This window comes from Carettochelys insculpta, chromosome 17 (genome assembly GCF_033958435.1).
Source record: "Carettochelys insculpta isolate YL-2023 chromosome 17, ASM3395843v1, whole genome shotgun sequence".
NCBI lineage: Eukaryota > Metazoa > Chordata > Testudines > Carettochelyidae > Carettochelys > Carettochelys insculpta.
In genome coordinates, this window is record NC_134153.1 from 4,252,992 (window position 1) to 4,270,404 (window position 17,413).

Here is a 17,413-nt window from a genome sequence, read left to right on the forward strand (position 1 = left end):
AAAACTTTATTCCACACCTGGGTGGAAGAAAAAAGAGGAAACGCTGGTCTCTAGCTCTACTGATATGGAGAGGTCGAACATCTCTGCCCCAGTAAGGTCAAGAATAGCTAATGAGTGACCCAGTACAACTGTGAATGAGAATTCCTGCTAGACACAGATCGGTAGAGTCGCTCACTCCGCAAACACCGGTATGAGCAAGCCGGACAACACTGCTGCAGATGGTTCTCCCAGAGCCTTGCTGAGCGGCGGTCCCTGGCTGAGCATGCACCCTCTTTCCTTAACACAATTATAGGCCAGCCACTTGGTTCTTGATTGTTCATGCCACACACAGGCAGCCTGGGGGAATCCAAGTCTTCAGCCTCAAGCTGGCTACTTAAGTCTGGGCTTTGAGAAAGGATAAACTCTGCATAGTGTGGTTAATTCACCATTATCAGACATGGGTGTCCAGTGATACACCCTTCTGTCCCGCAATCAACCATCATCGGGGGGAGCTGAGTTAGTCTGTGTCTTCAAAAACAAGAAGTCCTGTGGCACCATATAGACTAACAGATATTTTGGAGCATAAGCTTTCGTGGGCAAAGACCCTGCATGAGTGGGAGGGTTGTTTCAGAGGGGTATTTAAAGAGTGGGGTCCCAGTAAGAGGGAGGGCCAGAGCTGACAATGTCTATTCAGCAAGGTGGAAATGGCCCAATATCGATATTACTTCTCAAAAGAGATGCATCTGTTGCATCTGATGAAGTGGGTCTTTGCCCATGAAAGCTTATGCTCCAAAATATGTTCGTCTATGAAGTGCCACTGGACTTCTCGTTGTTAATCAAGCAGGAGTCAGTCCTCATCTGGCTCCCCTGAGACTCTCCTCTGCCAAACGCCACCACCCGGCCGTGCCAGCGCATGAAAACGTAGCCAGCCTTTGACTTGGTTCTTTTGATTTTTCCGTAGGCTACACGAGCCCGAGAAGAGTCCCAGCGCAGCAGCCCAGGTGTGTAATTAACTAGCTTCTTTCGGGAAACCAGGGAAGTGAGAGCAACTGCTCATACCTTGGAAGCACCGAGTGCCTGGCTAAAACCAGGGCAGCTTAAGTGGTCAGCGTCTCAGCTGTGCTAGCCTGCCTCTGTGGCTGGGGAGAAAGACAGTTCAGGCCAAGCACACTCTCTAAGCTGCCCAGGGAAGCTGCATCCATCACACTGAATTTCTTTTCTCCTGGTCCCCTGCCTCCCGCCCCACAGAAGGCATTTGGCTCTATTGTGACCAACGCCAGCTGCACAATGAGCCAGGGAAGCTATTTCTAGAGTTGTTTTGTATTCTGTGATGCAACTATGAGTAATTTACCCATCAAAACTGAGCTGCCCCCCGCACCCCACCCAACTCGTTCCCCTGCACAGGCTCACGTACACACACGCACAGCTGGCCTGACACTGCATAGACTTCATCCATTCAGGACATAACAGCCCAGACCATAATCTCGCTTCCATGCGGCAAGTCTGGAGTAATTCCATGGACTCCAGTGCAGAGTCTCCTGATTTACAGGGTGCAATAGATTGCAGGCTCTGGCTCAGTCCTGCCAGCTGGTTCTTCCTTCTGAGCCTCATTTGCCAGCAGACTTAAGGGAGGATTCTTGCAGCAGATGGCGATGGTGCATTTCAGATGCCTAGAGAGGCCTGAAGGCAGCAGCCGTGGAACTTGGTTAGTTTCAGGCCCTGTGGACTAGCCTGCTCCTCCATGCCTCTTTGAAATGCTAGCAAGTACACCCGGGAGCCTGACTGACAGTTCTTGAGGCACATTATCCAGTGACAGATACAGCGCGCGCTGCTTCAGGCCAGATTGACCCCACCCGTCCCACCAGCACCCCTTAGTCTGGCCCAGGTGGGGAATGCAGGGTCCAGGGCCACGTCCGTCTCTGCTCTCTACCGAACCAACTTGGCGGTTTGACACTAATAGTTTCAGGACAGTTTTGGAATGGAGACCCTATCTTAGGATCCAGCATAACCCATTCATCAGCAGACTTGGGTCTCAGGTGCTGGGACGTTTGATTCTACCACATCATACTAGCCCAGTCCATCCAAGGACCTCAGAGCACCGCTGTCATTAATGAAGTGGTAGTGTTCCCAGTTTATAGATGGGAAAACTGAGGCACAGGGCTATTAAGTGACTTGCCCAGGGTCAGGCAGCAGCAGAGCTGGAGGAAAAATCTACATGTTTTATGCAATCTGCTTCTATACCCACTAGACCAGGCTCTTAACTATGGATAAACATGACTGCAGGGGGCAATAGAATTGGTGGGCCCCTGGGCAGGGTGGGACGAGGTGGGGCTGGAAGCTAGGAGCCCTTCAGCACTGCCTAGAGCACGCCCCCAGGGCTATAGCTGCAATTTAAAGGCCCTGTTGAATCACCAGGCCCCAAGGCAGTGACCCCCATCCCCCACCCGCCGTCAGCAGGTCAGGGTGAATGGCTCCATACCCAATCTCCCTGTGATGCCGGCTGTGGGTGAACCAGCTCCCTCCTGACTCCATGTTTTCTTCTGCCCCCGCAGGATTCGGATCCCAATAACTTGACCTACGCAGACCTGAACTTCGACAAGCAGCAGCGGCAGAGCGTGCGCCGGCTGGTGGAGATGAGCCCCCCCTCCGAGTACGCCTCCATCCAGCCTGCCAAGCCGGCAGCCTCCAATGACAATCTCACCTATGCCGACCTGGACATGGTCCACCTCAGCAAGGCGCCCAAGAGACCTGCGCCCCGGCCCGAGGAAGTCACCTCAGAGTATGCCAGCGTCCAAATCCAAAGGAAATGAGCGGGGCTAAACGCCGTCCGGGGCTAGCTGGGTTGGGGGGGTCTGACAGGCCCCTGGCTGGACATACAGTCCGAGCCCCCACGCCGCTGGGCCTCACTGGAGGCAACAGGACCACAGTGGAAGTGCAACTGGAACTGTGGCAGCTGCATTCTGGCATCTGGTACGCGTCACGCTGCGTGCGAAGGCTGCCCCAGGGCACTGTGTCTTCACTGGCGTTAACACCCAACTTCCGCGGCCGGCCCCGAGAGGCCCCTGCTGAACTGAGACCCTCACGCAGCACGGCTTTATCTCTGGACTCATTACTCTGCTATGTCCTTCCTTCCCCAGTGATTTGTCACAAGCCTGGACAGGTCCCTGGCTCGATGCACCACGTTTGCTTTCCTGTGTCCTAACTGGACGGACTTTTCTGCACTTTGCTGGCGCAGTGGCCTATCCCCGCCTCAGTCGAACCAGCCGAGGGCTGCCAGAGTGTGGTGAGTCACTGAGTTTCTCTGCAGCCCACTAACTAGGATTTGTGTGCGGAAGAACCAGCCGAGCTGCCTCAGATCAGCCCCCAGCCAGAGAAGAGGCTGTTTCGGGAGGCAACGCAGCTGTCTGGCAGGAGGTTCCGGACCGAGGTTTCCTCTTACCTTTTCCAGTCGTGTGCAGTTTTTCCCCTCCACGTGTGGAATACTTTTAAGGGCACTGAGGCATGTGCAGCTGTGCACCACCAAGAGGAAACCAGACCTAGCTGCAGGCACCATGCTAAATAGCTGGACAAGCACTGCACTCTCCTGAATTGGCCCCAGCTTACAGGGACCCAGCTGTGGGCACCTGATCTCAAGACAACATAGCTTGCTGGCCTGTCGGAGTCCCCCTGCAAAGAGAAGACACTGATGCAGTCTGACAACCCTCTTCTTCTCGTGTTTCCCTCTTCCACCCGCCCACAACCCTGGCCTGAAGGAGGCAGCTCATTTTAACCCAGATTTCCTTCCAAACTAAGTGTGGTGTAAATAATTTCATAACTTTCCACTTGAGATGCCCTATCCCCGACCCCAATCACCCCCTCCATGGGGCCCTCTCTTAAGGCCAGTCGCCCACTTGTGCCCTTGAGGGCTGGGAGCAAGCACACGGAGCCTCACGTGGTGCTCGGCTCAGCGAAGGGAGTGTTCCTTGGGCTGGGGAACGCAGCTTGTGCAACACGCTGCCCCAGTCGTGAGCTCCTCGGCCCCACCGTGCCCAGGTTCACCCTGACGCAGAGCAGCTGCTTGTTGCCAGCCGCAGAGCTGATCCTCCCAAGACCGGGTGAAAGGGGCTTCCAACTGTGGCTTCGGCCAGCCAGGCGGAGGAGAGGCTGGCCCAGGCTAGCCCCAGGGCAAGGCTGCCTAACAGCACTTCCTGGCAGCCAGTGCATCCCACAGCACTGGGGCTGGCAGTGCCCTATTTCCATCCCTCAAAGGGAGAGGGAAGCCTTGATGCATGGGGCAGGGGCGGGGGGCATCCCCAGGAGAACACCACCACCACCACCACATGTTGACTGTTCGCCATGTCACCGTTCATCTTTAGAGGTAAAAAGCCAGTGCTTGTGCCGTTCGTGGGTAGAGTTCTGTGTTTGTCACGAGGATGAGAACCAAGTGGCAGAGTCTGCAGGGTAATCCCCAGCCCCTCAGGTGGTGCTCTGGTAAGCAGGTCACCACCACCACCAGTGCAGGGGGGTGGGGGGGGGATGCAAACTGATTGCTCCACTTTCCCCACTGCCAGGCAGTGAGATGACCAGACGAACAGCAGAAATGCAGCCACCAGCGGCGCTTCCGAAGCGGCCGTCTTCTGCCCGTCCAGAGCATCAGGTTGCAGCTAATGCAGAACTTCTGGTTCCACCTTATCCCTGCGATTTGGTTTTCAAGATTCCCCGGGCCAAAGACAGAGCTGGGCCAGGCAGCTGGCACTCCATTCCATGGATTACACCAGGCCTGGATATGCCCCCCTTTTCCAGTTATTGTGCTGGCCAAATGCCTTTTCGGTGCCCTCCTCAGCAGCATTACAGGGAAGTCCTGGTACAATGTCTTGGAAGAAGGGCGGCAGAAGATAAAAATCTAGCACTAAGATACAGTGGAAACCAGCTCGTTTTCTAGCTGTTTGATCCTGCCTTGCAGAGGAGAAGCCAGGAGATCTCAACAGGATGTTTCCAAACCAGCAAGATGACCACTTGTACAGAGCGCAACACCTTCTGTTTTGCTTGCAGGCTATTTTTTATAATAAAAGGTTCAAAGGTCTTGCCTGCGTGTCAGTGCTGGCCCCAGTGCTCAGGGGCCTCATGCCATGGGGAAGGCCAGGTGCCCTGCAGGGTATGGCCACAGGTTAGATACATGGGGGGAGGCAAAGCCGAGTGAGTCTGGTGCTCAGCCCTTTTCCAGCACCCATCTGGGGGGGCCCATGTGGTGGTGTCTGGGAGAAGAGTTTGCAGGGCTGAGCACAGCTGCTTTGAACAGCTGAAGCCTCTTTGCTCCAAGGGCTAGTCAGGGTCACTTCTCCACCCCTGTGCAGGCAGGTAAGGGGCAACCTGTCCAGCTGCTCTGAGGGGAGGACTAACTTTTTAAACTAGTCCTTCGTTCAAAGGTGCAAGAGCAGTTGTGCTCAGTTACCATAACTGCCCGTGCAACTCAAACAAATGAGCCCATTTGTGTGCACAACTGCTGGGGGGATTTTGATGAGCAACACCTCCACCAAGCAGCCCTGGCAAGGCAGGGTCAGTCTTGTACTTCTCTAAACCCAGGTCCATATTCCCTTCCCACCCCCGCCCCCCATAAAAGCTTCCTGCTGGTCATTTGGTTTTGCTGACTGCTCAGTCCACAGCAGGGCATCCCATAATGCTAATGGAGGCTGTTAAAACCCACGCTGAAAACAAGCCTGGTGAACCACCTCTTTGTTCCTCCTTTCTGGGTTTGGCTTTCTGTAACTTACATCACGTCTGGATCTCAGGTAAGTTCCAGCAACCACTGCTCTCGGCCTGTGGCTTGGACTTTCAGGCTGCTTGTAAAAGATAAGACTCCCTAGGGGTAACACATTGCTGAACCCCATGACAGGTGCTCAGGATGACTTTTAGCTGGAGCTCACTCCAGTTTGAGATGAAGCAGGTCCATCCCTTGCAGCAGAAGATCAAAAGCTGGGCAAGGCCTCTGAGCAGATGAAGTGGGGAGGGTGCGGGAGCTACACAGCCTCTCTGGGGGGCATTTAGGCAGGAAGTTGCACTGACCTGGAGAAGAAGGAAATGGTGGAACCTGGTGACATAGGCCAGTTGGATGTGGCATGTTTCCCTGTGTCTGCTAGGCCCATCAGCCTTCGTGCAGCAATTCAACCAGAGTCAGCTAAAGCCAATTCAGCAAAAGCAGGTGACCTATGGCCCCAGGTCCCATTGCCCCACAGATGGGAGAGAAACAACCAGAAGCAGGCACTGGACAGAAGCTTTCCATGAGTGGGTAGGTGACCATCCTGGCTCATATCGCCTGGGCAGGGGTGCTTAGAATTACCATAGTTGAACTTTCAAAAAAGAGGATGTGTCCCAGATACACTGTGGATGGGTAGCAACTGATACAGATCCACTCCCTCTGAGGGGTGGCCTTTTTTTTTATATGGTAACCCAAGGGTGAGAGTATTGCATAGACCCCCTCCTGAAAGCTGTTGCATGCAGCCAACACAGGGATTCAGGAGCACAGGTCGAAGGTGGTAATTGTTGGCTGGTTGGGTGAGTTGGGACCATGGTCCTAGTGAAAAAAGCCTGGTGGGAATAATGGAAAAACAAAGGCCTGCCACAAGAATGATCCAAGAAACCACTCGTGTCTGCTGTGTGTTGGGGGTGGGAGTGAGGATGGGGTGGGGGGGTGGGAGGGAGGCAGCCATAATTCTTGCCATGAAGCCCAAGATGGTTTCAGCAACGAAGGGTCCTGTGGCACCTTATAGACAAACAGAAGAGTTTTGAGCATGAGCTTTCGTGGGCACAGACTCACTTCATCAGATGTTTTCAGACCATCCATGATGATTGCCAAGCGTCACAGATTATTTATACCCTGCCAAAGCGTCACTTGCCTACTTACAGCTCACCCATGTGCTGCAGGTTTACTTCAGCTACATCTTCACCCTCCCACCAGCTGTTCCACCTTTCTGTGGGGACCCCACTGCGGGCGTGGGGCAGGGGAGGCCTGGGTGGGGGGGTGGTCTGGCCACAGGAGATGTGAATTATCAAATGCCAGCTTTGTTGCTGGAGGTCCGCCAGACCTGGTCGGATACAGAGAGAGGTACAAGTCAATAGCAAGAAGCTCACGAGACAGATCCTGCTCCGATGACCTCCGCCCCACCCATCCCCAGTGCTGTACCAACAGGACCCCCTGCAAAGCCTCTTTCAGGCAGAAAACCCGGCTGAGCCTGGAAGCAAGGCAGCCCCTATGCATTCTACTGGCAGCAATCACGTGTCCCTAACATCACAACCCATGTCTGAGCAGTGCCACAGCCCTGCTCCCTCCTGGCAGCACACGCACGGCCTCGCCAGGGCTTACCCAGCAGCTGGGGGTGCACCATTCAGCCCACAGACCAAACAGGACCAGGGCGAGTCCCTGCCCCCGTGGACAGCGAGGCACTAGGAGCCCCACAGTTCAGCGTTCACAATCCCACAGCTGTGAAGCAGCTGCTGAGCCCCCCTGCAACCAACACCCCCCCTCCCATTTCGTCCCTGGAGCAGAAGTGGCTCCCTGCCCCCTGCAATCCAGCCAAGCCACCTTCTGGTGCCCATCACAGCACTCCACCCCATCCCGTTCCCCACGGCTGAGCACAGGGTGTGCCAAGCTGGCCCCAGCCCCTGGCCTTTGCAAAGAGACTAAGCCGGTCGAGCGGCAACTGGCGAGGAGAGCCTGAAGCACCTCGCAGCACGGAGCCCACGCCAGCCAGCTGCGGAGGGGCACCACAGGCTTGGGTGGAAGAGGGGGCCCGCTGCTATTCAACAGGCTGCCTGCGTGCTAGTCGGCTGGCCCCTCGCTGGCGCACATCAGAGCCACGAGGAGGCCACGAAGAGGCAGGAGACGAGGGCACCTGACAAAGTAAGTAGGACTGCTGCAGCGACGGGCACAGCGCACCTTCCCCAGCTGCGGCTGAAGTTAGTGCCCATTAAAAACCTCGTTTTAGGACCACAGACGCCCACCCCGGCCGCTCGCCCTGCAGTGCCGCAGCAGGGCCATGCCGGCCAGCACGCTGCATTGTCGCTGGCAGAGGAAAAACGTGCAAAACAACGTAAAGTTACAGTGTTTGGAGCAGCAACGAAGGGTCCTGTGGCACCTTATAGACTAACAGAAGTGTTTGGAGGTGTCCCACGGGCAGGGCAGGTTTTGCTGAAGGCGGGGTACCCCCCAGGGAAGTGGGGGGTGTTCACACGCCTGTGCATGCCCCCCCATTCCCATTGGGCCTGGCCAGACCATAGGCTGCCTGTTTGCTTTGCCAAGAAGCACCATTCGCTGAGCTGACAGGCCACCCTTTATTCCAGGTTTGTTAGACTTGAACTGCTCCTGCCAGGCTTTCCCTCTCGCCCTTCAGGCCCCTCCAGCAGGTCAGCTCTTGACAGTGGGGCAGCCGCGGATGATTTCTCTCCGTCCCACACTGGCCATTAAGGGGAGCTCGCGTACCAGCTAGCGGAGAGCGCATCATCCCCGGGCACAGGGTGCCAGCAGACGCTGCTGTTTTTACTCGCAGGGCTGTCCCCCACCGACGCATACGCGGGGAGCCTGTCATGTGCTTCCACCCAGTGGGGAATCAGGCTGCAGTCGCAACAGCTGTACAGGCAGAGGCCAGGAGCAGCAGGAGCAGCACCCCCTTGGAGAGCACAGTCCATGGCTCGGCAGTGGGGAGGGCTCAGTTAGCCCCACTCACTGTTGTCCACCTGTTACACAGTAATAGGTTTCCAAACACACATCAGCCTACCTGGCCCAGCACAAAGCAGCTACCGAGGCTCATGTCCAGGCCACCAGGGGAGGCTACAGGCTAAGTTACCTGGCAGCTGCTTGCACCGCGGCTCCAGCCTAGAGCACACCTAGGAAGGAGAGAAGCAGGGCACCTTCCCCACCTCGGGGGCACCCCATCCAGCTTCCCCCTTGAGAAGAGGGGCCTGTGGCGGGTGCCCTTCTCAGGAGCCTGAGCTGCTCACAGCAGCTCTCTCCCAGGAGGGCAGCGTTCTCTGCCCTGTGCAACATACACCCCAGCCGGCAGCCACTGGTCTCATTTTCACGGCTAACCCGTACAGTGGGGGTTCCCTACCACTCCCCACAGCCTGTGGTGGCGGGCAGCAGCGCTCCTCCGCCCCACAGGGCAGTGGTTACTAGCACTCCGGCATAGCCCCAGGAGGCCGGAGCCCAGCGCTTGTAAAGCAGAGCCGCAAACCCACCAGCTGCCCCACAACGCCTCCAGAGATGGGCAGGACCAGCATGGGGAGGCGCTGGGCTGCCCCGTACAAGGTGTTATGGGGGCAGGGGAGAGGAAGGAACCCCCACACCACTCAGGCCCAGCACACAGCATCCAGCCCCGCCACAGCCTGCTTCTGTGTTCAGCTGGGAGGGGGGGGCGCCCTACAGGCACTTGATAACAGTGTCATACACAGCCCGGCCAGGTACCTCCTCAAGCCTCACAACCGGTCACTGCCACCCTGAGTGTGCACAGCCTGCCCTGGCCTCCTCAGGCACAAACAAAACCTCCCCAGTCCCCAGCCCAGGTCCCTCAGCTCCAGCCCAAAATACCTGTGACCCAGTCCAGCCAACCAGTTTGCAGGGCCCAGCCAGTGGGAGTGGCGGCGGGGTGCGGGGGGCACGGCATCTGCCTTGCCCTAAGGGTGGCCCTGCCTATGCCCAGCCCTACTGCTGAGCTCTGGTCAGGGGAGTGAGGTCTTCTCTAGCCAGGCCAGGCCAGTCTGGCTCATCTCAGGCACTAATGAGACCAGCTGATGGCTTCTTACCTAGCAGGCTCCAATTTCCTGGCAGCTCCACCCACCTCCTCTTCCTCGCCTCTGGGTCTTGCCCTAACTGACAGGCCAGGTGGGTGCGTCAGGGTGTAGCTAGTCCAGTCTGAGGCAAGCTCTGAACTCCTGCCTGGGCTAACCCGGTGGGGGGCATTTTCACACACACATTCTCTTACCTGCTGCCTCTCAGCGGTGTGTCCTTGGCCGCTCTCTCCACGCCCCACTCCAAAACTTGTCTTGCTCTGCAGTTGCTGTTCAATGGCTCCAGCTCCACTGAAGGTCATGGTGGCCCTTGGCAGCGCTGAGTCACAGCTGCTGATGGTTGATGGGCAGCTGTTGCCATGGGAGCTGTTGGTTAGCTTTAATACATCATTTTTAAGGTGAAGCAGAAGGTGGTTTCTTAGGGAAGGACCTGATTCTGATCTCACTGGCGTAAATGAGGCACGCAGGGGCCACGCTGGGGTGAAAAATATCAGGGTCATGTCAAGCTGCCCTCCTGCAAGCCCCTGAGAAAAGCTGGACCAGACACCTATCACCTGACCAGCGTCGGAAGAGCCCACCCTTACTTGCGGTATAAGGATACGGCTTGTCCTGTAGCCACAGTGGAAGGCCTAAGGCCTAAAGCCTTCACCTGCTGCCGTTAAGCTGTAAAGCAGGGACTCAAATCCTCACTTGCCACCTATGTTGTGTTAAAATCATACCCAGCCCCGACCCTCTGGCCTCCACTGCCACCAGATAAAGAAACAGCGCTCGAGCTAGCTGAAGAAAACTTGGTCTGACAGCATTCGGCCTGGCAGGAAACTCCACCGCAGGAGCTGGGGTTGTGCAGTTCTCATGCTCTGATTATGGGCCTCACGGTCCTGTTGTTTGTTGGTACGATCTCTGTCTTGTTGTAATTGTCTCTGTCTGCTGTGTAATTAATATCGCTAGTGTGACTCAGTTAAGGTTGGGGGGGGGGTCTGATTGTTAGGTTATTGTGTTCCAGTAGCTTAGGGCTGCTTAGTGGAAGGTGAGTAAAATCATTGGTTACAGTAGAGCTAAGCAGGACTCAAGTTTCACTACAGAAACTGAGGCCCAAAAGGAAGTCCCCTGGGAACCAAATCCAGGACACAGCTCAAAATGCAGAGCGGCCAGACCTCAACCCCGTGCTAAAGACACCATGCAGGAATTGGGGTCCCCCAGGTGGACGTGATCCTCACCGGCCCTCAAGACAAGTTCATCTGTCTTACTGGGAGTAGTGAGTGCTGCAGGCTTCGCATGTGTGTTCTGGTTTTTATCATTGTTAATAGAATGAAGTAGGATATTACAGTGTGAGGTTTTTTTCGCTGATAACAGATCCTGCAAACCCACAGAGCGTAAGGTTACGCCTGAGCCCACTGGAGGGTGAGGATGGGTGCTTATATTGAGCCTGTTATGCCTGAGCCCCAGGAATGGGTAAAGGTGGGTGCCCCTAGAGTGTGAATGACAGAATTTTTTTGCAGCTCACAGTCCCCTGCTCATCATAATGAATATTTTTCACGTATGCTGCATGTTTCATCCATAGCACAATGCATCTGGAAAAGTCTCCTTAGCCCAGTGCTGTACTTGAGGCCCAAGAGGCATACATCAGGGGGCGTAAGGCTGAAGACCACATAAGGTGAAATTTAGACTCAGAGTATCACCGGCAGAGCCAGCAATCAAAGCCAGGACTCCTGCCTCCCAGACCTTTGCTCTAGCCTGTACACCACCCCACCTGCCCTGCAGTACATGGGCCATCTGTCTATGTGTAATGCCAACAGACCCCAGTTATTGGGAGAAGACATTGAACCTGTGACCACAGGGGCTAACACCCCTGTGCTTTACCACCTGAGCTAAAGGCCAGCTGGCTCTCAGCCAAATCTGTAGAGCAGAGACTTCACTCCCCCAGTACATGGTCTCATTGCCTCTGGGGCTACATGACAGCTCCACTACCTTGCTGGCTTTGTTCCAACAATGGCTTCAGTTTGTCCTTTGGAGAATGGCAGGAAGCTGGGGGCTGTCCCTGCTGGGCAGAGCTCTGCTCACCTGCAGTCTGGGAGCTGCAGCTGGCGTTTAGGGGCTGGCTTGTTTCAAAGCACGTAAAGCACCAGGAAGAGGTACGTCCTCACCCCCTGCTGACAGGAGTGGAATAGCTGGTGGGCACAACTGGGCAGAGGTGGGACTTTGCTAAACTGTCAGGAACAATCACCATCCCCCAGACAAATAGCTACTCCGACCATGAAGGGGGCAAGGACCCACTGACATTTCTCATGCCCCTACATGTGGTGAGAGGCTGTTTACTGCGTTGCTGACACATTTTAAGATGGGTGTAGCAGAGTGCTCTGGACAGGGGCTTCTTCCCCGTTATCCTGAGATTCATAACCCCCCAGGCTCTCTATGCCTTCTTTGCATCCCTGTAGGACGATGCTTGAGGCCCAGTCCTGGGTAGGGGGTACAGGATAGTCTTTGTTTTATTTTCTGGTCCTTGTCCTGGCTCCTACTGCTCCCTTCTCCCATCTTGGATAATCCAAGCCCTCAGCAGTGACGCTAAAAGCACCCCCATTTGTTTGGTGGTCATAAAGCGGGCGCAGAGCTCAGAAAACCATCATCCAGCATAGTCCTTCAAGCTCTCACATGGAACCCACAAGGAAAACACAGAAGAGAAAGACTCAGACAATCATAGAATCACAGGGCTGGAAGGGACCTCAGGAGGTCATCGAGTCCAGCCCCCTGCTTCCAGCAGGATCAACCCCACCTAAGTCATCACAGCCAGGACCTTGTCAAGCTGGGACTTAAAAACCCCCAGGGATGGAGAATCCACCACCACAATATGGAGAAGATCTAGTGAGACTGATGGACAACACCTGGGGTACTCGTGGAGCCAGCTACAAGTTTTGGCTGGAGACAGAGTGAAGCGGAGGGTACGTGTAGATGACCTATGCTCCACTTGGAGTACAAGGTTTTATGTAGCAGTAGTAGGGCTCCCTCTTGTGAGCTGCTGGCTGCTCTCCCAGTACGGTCAAAGAATCCTGTCCCAACGCAGGGCCCAGACCATCCCCAATTTGCATTGCTCCTTCCCCAAAGGTGGACATTAGCTTTGTAAGGCGTTCACACCCTGGCCAGCCCCCACATCAGCATTCCCTGGAAGCCGGGTGCTTGTGTAGCCCTTCAAGAGAGAGTCAAACGCTGCTGAGCTGATTAGCCAAGCACCCAAAGCTTAGGTGTTGTTTCTACTAATGGTGTACATTTGCATATAGCTTGGCACTCAAAAATTTATTCCACACATGGATGAGAGAGAATAGCGGGAACACTGCCCTATGCCTTTGACAGATGCATCACCAGACACAGACTCACTAACATCTTTTTATTCACTGTACAGAAAAGGAGGGGGATGAACATGGCCCATCTCAAGACAGGCCAAACTTTTATTTCTTCTTGTAAATGTAATAATGGAAAGTAACCAGACTCCAAAACAATGAGTACATGTAGAACAGCACAAGGGAGCAGGTGATGGCTGATGAAGGCTTGTGCTCAGCCAAACACTGCAACTCAGGCAGTGCCAAACCTCAGCTACACCTCCTTTCATAGGTTTCATCTCTCTCAATTTCGCAGCTGTGCCCAGGGTCGATGTTGGACAAGGAGCCATGCTGCCAAGTCCCGCCCCTTCCCCATCTTTTTACCAGCAGCCTGAGTGAAAGCCAGTCTCCCATTGGACCTTCCAGTGTCAGTCATTAGGGATGTACTGCAAATAGACTGCTTGAGCATCTGATTGTGCCTGTCTCCCCTGGAAGAGGTGGGCCCGGTTCTGATCTCACTTCTTCCATGGACTTTAATGCAGTTACTCCAGTCCACCAATCAGCGCAGAATCAAGCCCAAGATGTCTCACGGGGGTTTTCTTGGCCTGTTGCGATTCAGCATCAGGTGGGAGAGGTGGGGGAGACACTTGATGGTTGCAAGGAGAACTCCATGATGAGCCAGACCTTCAGAAATGGCTCCCCCGTGATTTGTATCATTCTATGGGAGACAGACCCCTAGTGAGCAGAAAGCAAATGGGAATGGCTAAGGCCAGTTTGTGCTCCTGATTATTCGCACCTGCTGCTCTGTGCACACAATCGCTCCAAGGCACAAAGAATCAGACGGTGCCAGCAAATCGGGCACTACAATACCTCCATTGACTCCGCTCCCTTAATGACTGTGCGTATAAATCCCCAGGTGACAGGAGAGAGCTGGACTCTGGTGCCTTCAGAAGTGCGACACAATTGTTATTTCACTGCTTCATGCTAAGCGTGTGCCTTTCTCATGCATAATGTAGCAGGGCGCAGCTGCGCGTGAGCTGGCATCTAATGAAACAAGTTAGCGTTCTGCAAGGCAAGCCCACCTTGTTCTCCAGGCAAGATGCCCTCCCAGACAACCACAGGTCCCTCCGGGAGACAGTGTGCAATTAACAAACAACTGGGATGCTCTGAGCAAAGGCGTCTGAATGGACGAACTTGAAGGCAAGTGGCAGACGCCTCTGTTTCCATTAGAATATTTCAATTTGAAACGCCTGGCAGCACCTGCGGCCAGCGCTGGGGACCTTCGGAGATGGGCTTCCGCAGCAAAGAACTACAGCTATCTGGTTCCGATGTGGAGTGAGAGCCAAACTCCCCCACAGCCAGGAGGCCTTTGGACCTGGAGCTCCATGATGGACCAGAGGTGCCAGCCACAACGTCTGGACCCAGAGCTGAACTTCCCTAGAATGTGGGAGATGCCAACCCGAGGGTGGGAGTCGATTTGGGCTCATGTCTAAGGACCACGGGAGGATCAAGAGTCAGGCGGCTGAACTCAATGAAAGTGACCTGCTTTTGGCACAGCTGGGACGGTCTATTTACTACTGGGAACAGCAGCAGAGCCACGTCATAGAACCGGGACAGAAAGGAAGGAGGAACGTTGGAGGCTGCAAACCCTGCCTAGCCCTAAGCACCTGGCTCTTCAGGGAAACGGCAGCAGGATGAGCACCTGGCTAGCAGCTCAAAGGATGGTTCGCTGCACAATGCCTGGGACGCTTGGCTGAACACAGGCTGGTGATCTGGGTCAGGATGAGCTGTGCAGTCCGTGCTGGAAGGATTTCCGGTGGAGGTCCCTCCATCCTGGGACGGGGGGTGGGGTTCTATAGGTCCAAGACTTCCCCTGAGTAGGCACTGGGGTCCTCCTCCGACCGCGTTGTCACCTTGAACTGGCGCCGCAGGAAGCCTCCGTAGCGCTTCTGATTGTCCCATTTGAGCTTAGGGCGGATCCTGCGCATGAAGCCCCCATAGCGCTTGTGCAGGTCCTCCAGCTCCTGCCCCTCCCCCTCGGGGCCCAGCTCCGAGCTCCTCTTGGGGTACTTGCGGAGGAAGCCCCCATAGCGCTTCATCTCGTCCTTGAAGTTTCCTTCCTCGAGCTCCTCCCCGTTGTAGCCGGTCTCCGCGGCTTCCAGCTCTGGGTCGCCCTCTGCAGCCGCCTCGGAGGCCGCCCGCTCCCCTAGCTTGTGGGAAGAGCTGCTGTATTTCTTACTCACGCTGCCCTTGCTGTGGGCGTTCTCACGCAGGAGGGAGAAAACCTTGTTCGTGTCCAGTTTCCTCAGGAAGCCGCCATAGCGTTTGACCAGGCCGCCGGCGATCTTGCTGGGGATAGGGCTCCCCTCTTGCTCTACCTTCTCCTCAGCTTCCAGTGAGGACAGGCCCTGGCTCTCCACTGCCACCATCAGGGGGCCGAGGAGAGCCAGAGCATTCTGGCATCTCTCCCACTCTGCGCTGGACAGCAAGGAGCCCTGACATTCCAGGGAACAAATCTGCAACACACCAATGAGAGCAAACCCATGACACATGCTGGCGCTTCCCAACCTCCGGGCACTTTCCAGTAGCCCTAGAGAGAGAGGAATGAAATCCCAAGATTCCTCTTTCCTGTTTTGGCAGGGACTTTCTCTCTGTTCCTTGGCTCCCATTCCTTCCTACCTTGCAAGGGCCTGCATCCCACCCCACTGCAGCTGGTCCCACAGTGGGAAGCAGAAGGTTCCAAACCTCTAACATCCAGGGTCAGGGCTGGATCCAGAAAGTGGATTCACAGGAGCCCCAGACTGCACGGCCCTCATTCTGCATTGCACAGAACTTTGGGTCATCGCAGACACCAGAGCCAAGTGGGCGCAATACACTGTCAGATGACGCTGGTCGCTTTGACACCCTCTTTGCATTAGCCTAAATAACTGCCCAAAGTGCAGGGCAGTAGAGAACTTGTCTCCATCTCATGGTGGTGTTCTCTGGCCTCTGCTAGAGCATTCAGTCCTGAAAGCAGTTTCTCTCAATCCAACCTCTCCTCATCGAGCAGGGGCAGCCGCATTAGCAGTACTGCGGCTGCCCCTTGCAAGGCAAGAAGAAATGCTCATGTGCACCTAGAACTGTACAGTAGCTCCTCCAGGTCCGTGCAACCCTTACATGCCTTGAATTCTGCATAAGTCGGGGAGGTCTTGGGGGAGGGGTTGGGTTGCTGGGAAGGGGGCAGGCGGCACCCACGGCTGCTGCTTCCCCAGGACTCCGGGCAGGGGGAAGGGGGTTTGCAGGTGAGTTAAAAGCCTTCCCCCTACCTTCCCAGGGTGGTGTCCAGCACGGCTCTGGGAAGGCAGGGGAAGGGGCTCTTAGCTTGCTTAGCTGCCTGCAGCTGTGGGAAGGTAGGCAGGCTGACAGCCCAGCAGCTTCTCATTAATGCGAGTTTTGTGCATTGTGAAGCCGTGTAAAACAAGGGTTTACTGTATGCACAAAAGTGCATTTGTGTGCACAGTTACTGTGGGTGCACACACACCGGCCCTGGCAACTGTATTCCAAGATTAACGCATGCAAACACAGATGTGCAAGTCTGGAAAATCTAGTATAGCGAGGGCTTGTCTACACCAGCCACCTGCTTCGAAGGGGGCATGTACAGGCGCCCGAGCAGAGAATAGCAATGAGGTGCTATGCTGCATATGCAGCACCTCATTAGGCTAATTCTCGTGTGGGAAATTCTAAGTTCCCATGGCGAGAATTAGCCTAATGAGGTTCCGCATAGCAACGGGGTGCTGCGCGGCCTATTCTCCGCTCGGGCTTGTTTACATGCCCCCTTTGAAGGAGGGGGCTGGTGTAGACTAGCCCCAAGTGTTAGTCAGACCTGGAACTTGGCTAAAACAGGGGCCAGTTTGGATCCAGACCTCTTTTTACCTGAGTGCCAGAGCTGAGCTGGCTCCAGATTGCACCTGGACCCAGCACTTACCAGAGGACTGATGTGTTTCTTCAAACCCTGGGTCTGCGCGGCACACATGGAGCACTGGGCTGCACAGTCTGCAGAGGCTGAATGAGCCAACCCTACGCAAAGAGCCAACACCAGAACCTGCCACTCCATTCTGTGCAGGGGGCGCTTCCTGGGGTGAGGGGAGAGAGAGAAAGCACAAGAGACCAATGATCTTTCTCTGTCCAAGTCCCAGGCAATGGGTACCCCGAGGTAGCCTCACACAGCCAGGGGCACTCACAGCTCTCGACATGACAAACTCAGCACTTGGCTGGGAGTATCACACCCACCTCCCCTGCGCAGCAGCGATTGGAACGTAGCTTCTACAGGAAAACAGTCAACTGAGGCCACTGAACCAATAACACACTTGCCCTAAACTAACAGC

General features: G+C 55.3%; 2 protein-coding genes across 4 annotated transcripts in view; one reads left to right on the forward strand and one right to left on the reverse strand.

The window, feature by feature from the left end:
- The window catches only part of LOC142022053 (tyrosine-protein phosphatase non-receptor type substrate 1-like), a 29,921-nt gene extending 24,880 nt beyond the window's left edge, over nt 1–5,041 (forward strand). For all 3 annotated transcript variants that reach the window (XM_075011503.1, XM_075011504.1, XM_075011505.1), the window contains 2 exons: nt 941–980; nt 2,532–5,041. In XM_075011503.1, coding sequence (XP_074867604.1) covers nt 941–980; nt 2,532–2,789 — 298 coding nt within the window. In that variant the 3' untranslated portion in view covers nt 2,790–5,041. The remainder of the gene's footprint in view (nt 1–940; nt 981–2,531) is intronic.
- A 9,491-nt stretch (nt 5,042–14,532) lies between these two features.
- Nucleotides 14,533–17,142, reverse strand: PDYN (prodynorphin). Its single transcript, XM_075012037.1, has 2 exons — nt 17,014–17,142; nt 14,533–15,565 (listed from the first exon to the last, which is right to left on the reverse strand). Exons 1-2 carry the CDS (start codon nt 17,140–17,142, stop codon nt 14,903–14,905), a joined length of 792 nt encoding a protein of 263 aa, XP_074868138.1. The 3' UTR covers nt 14,533–14,902.
- Between the last annotated feature and the right edge of the window lie 271 nt (nt 17,143–17,413).

Bases quoted from the DNA above. Each gene is read 5' to 3' on its own strand.
- PDYN (XM_075012037.1), bottom strand. From the start codon at position 17,142: ATGGAGTGGCAGGTTCTGGTGTTGGCTCTTTGCGTAGGGTTGGCTCAT. The intron at 15,566-17,013 runs GTAAGTGCTGGG...GGTGTGTTGCAG, and splicing joins AGAAACACATCAGTCCTCTG to ATTTGTTCCCTGGAATGTCA.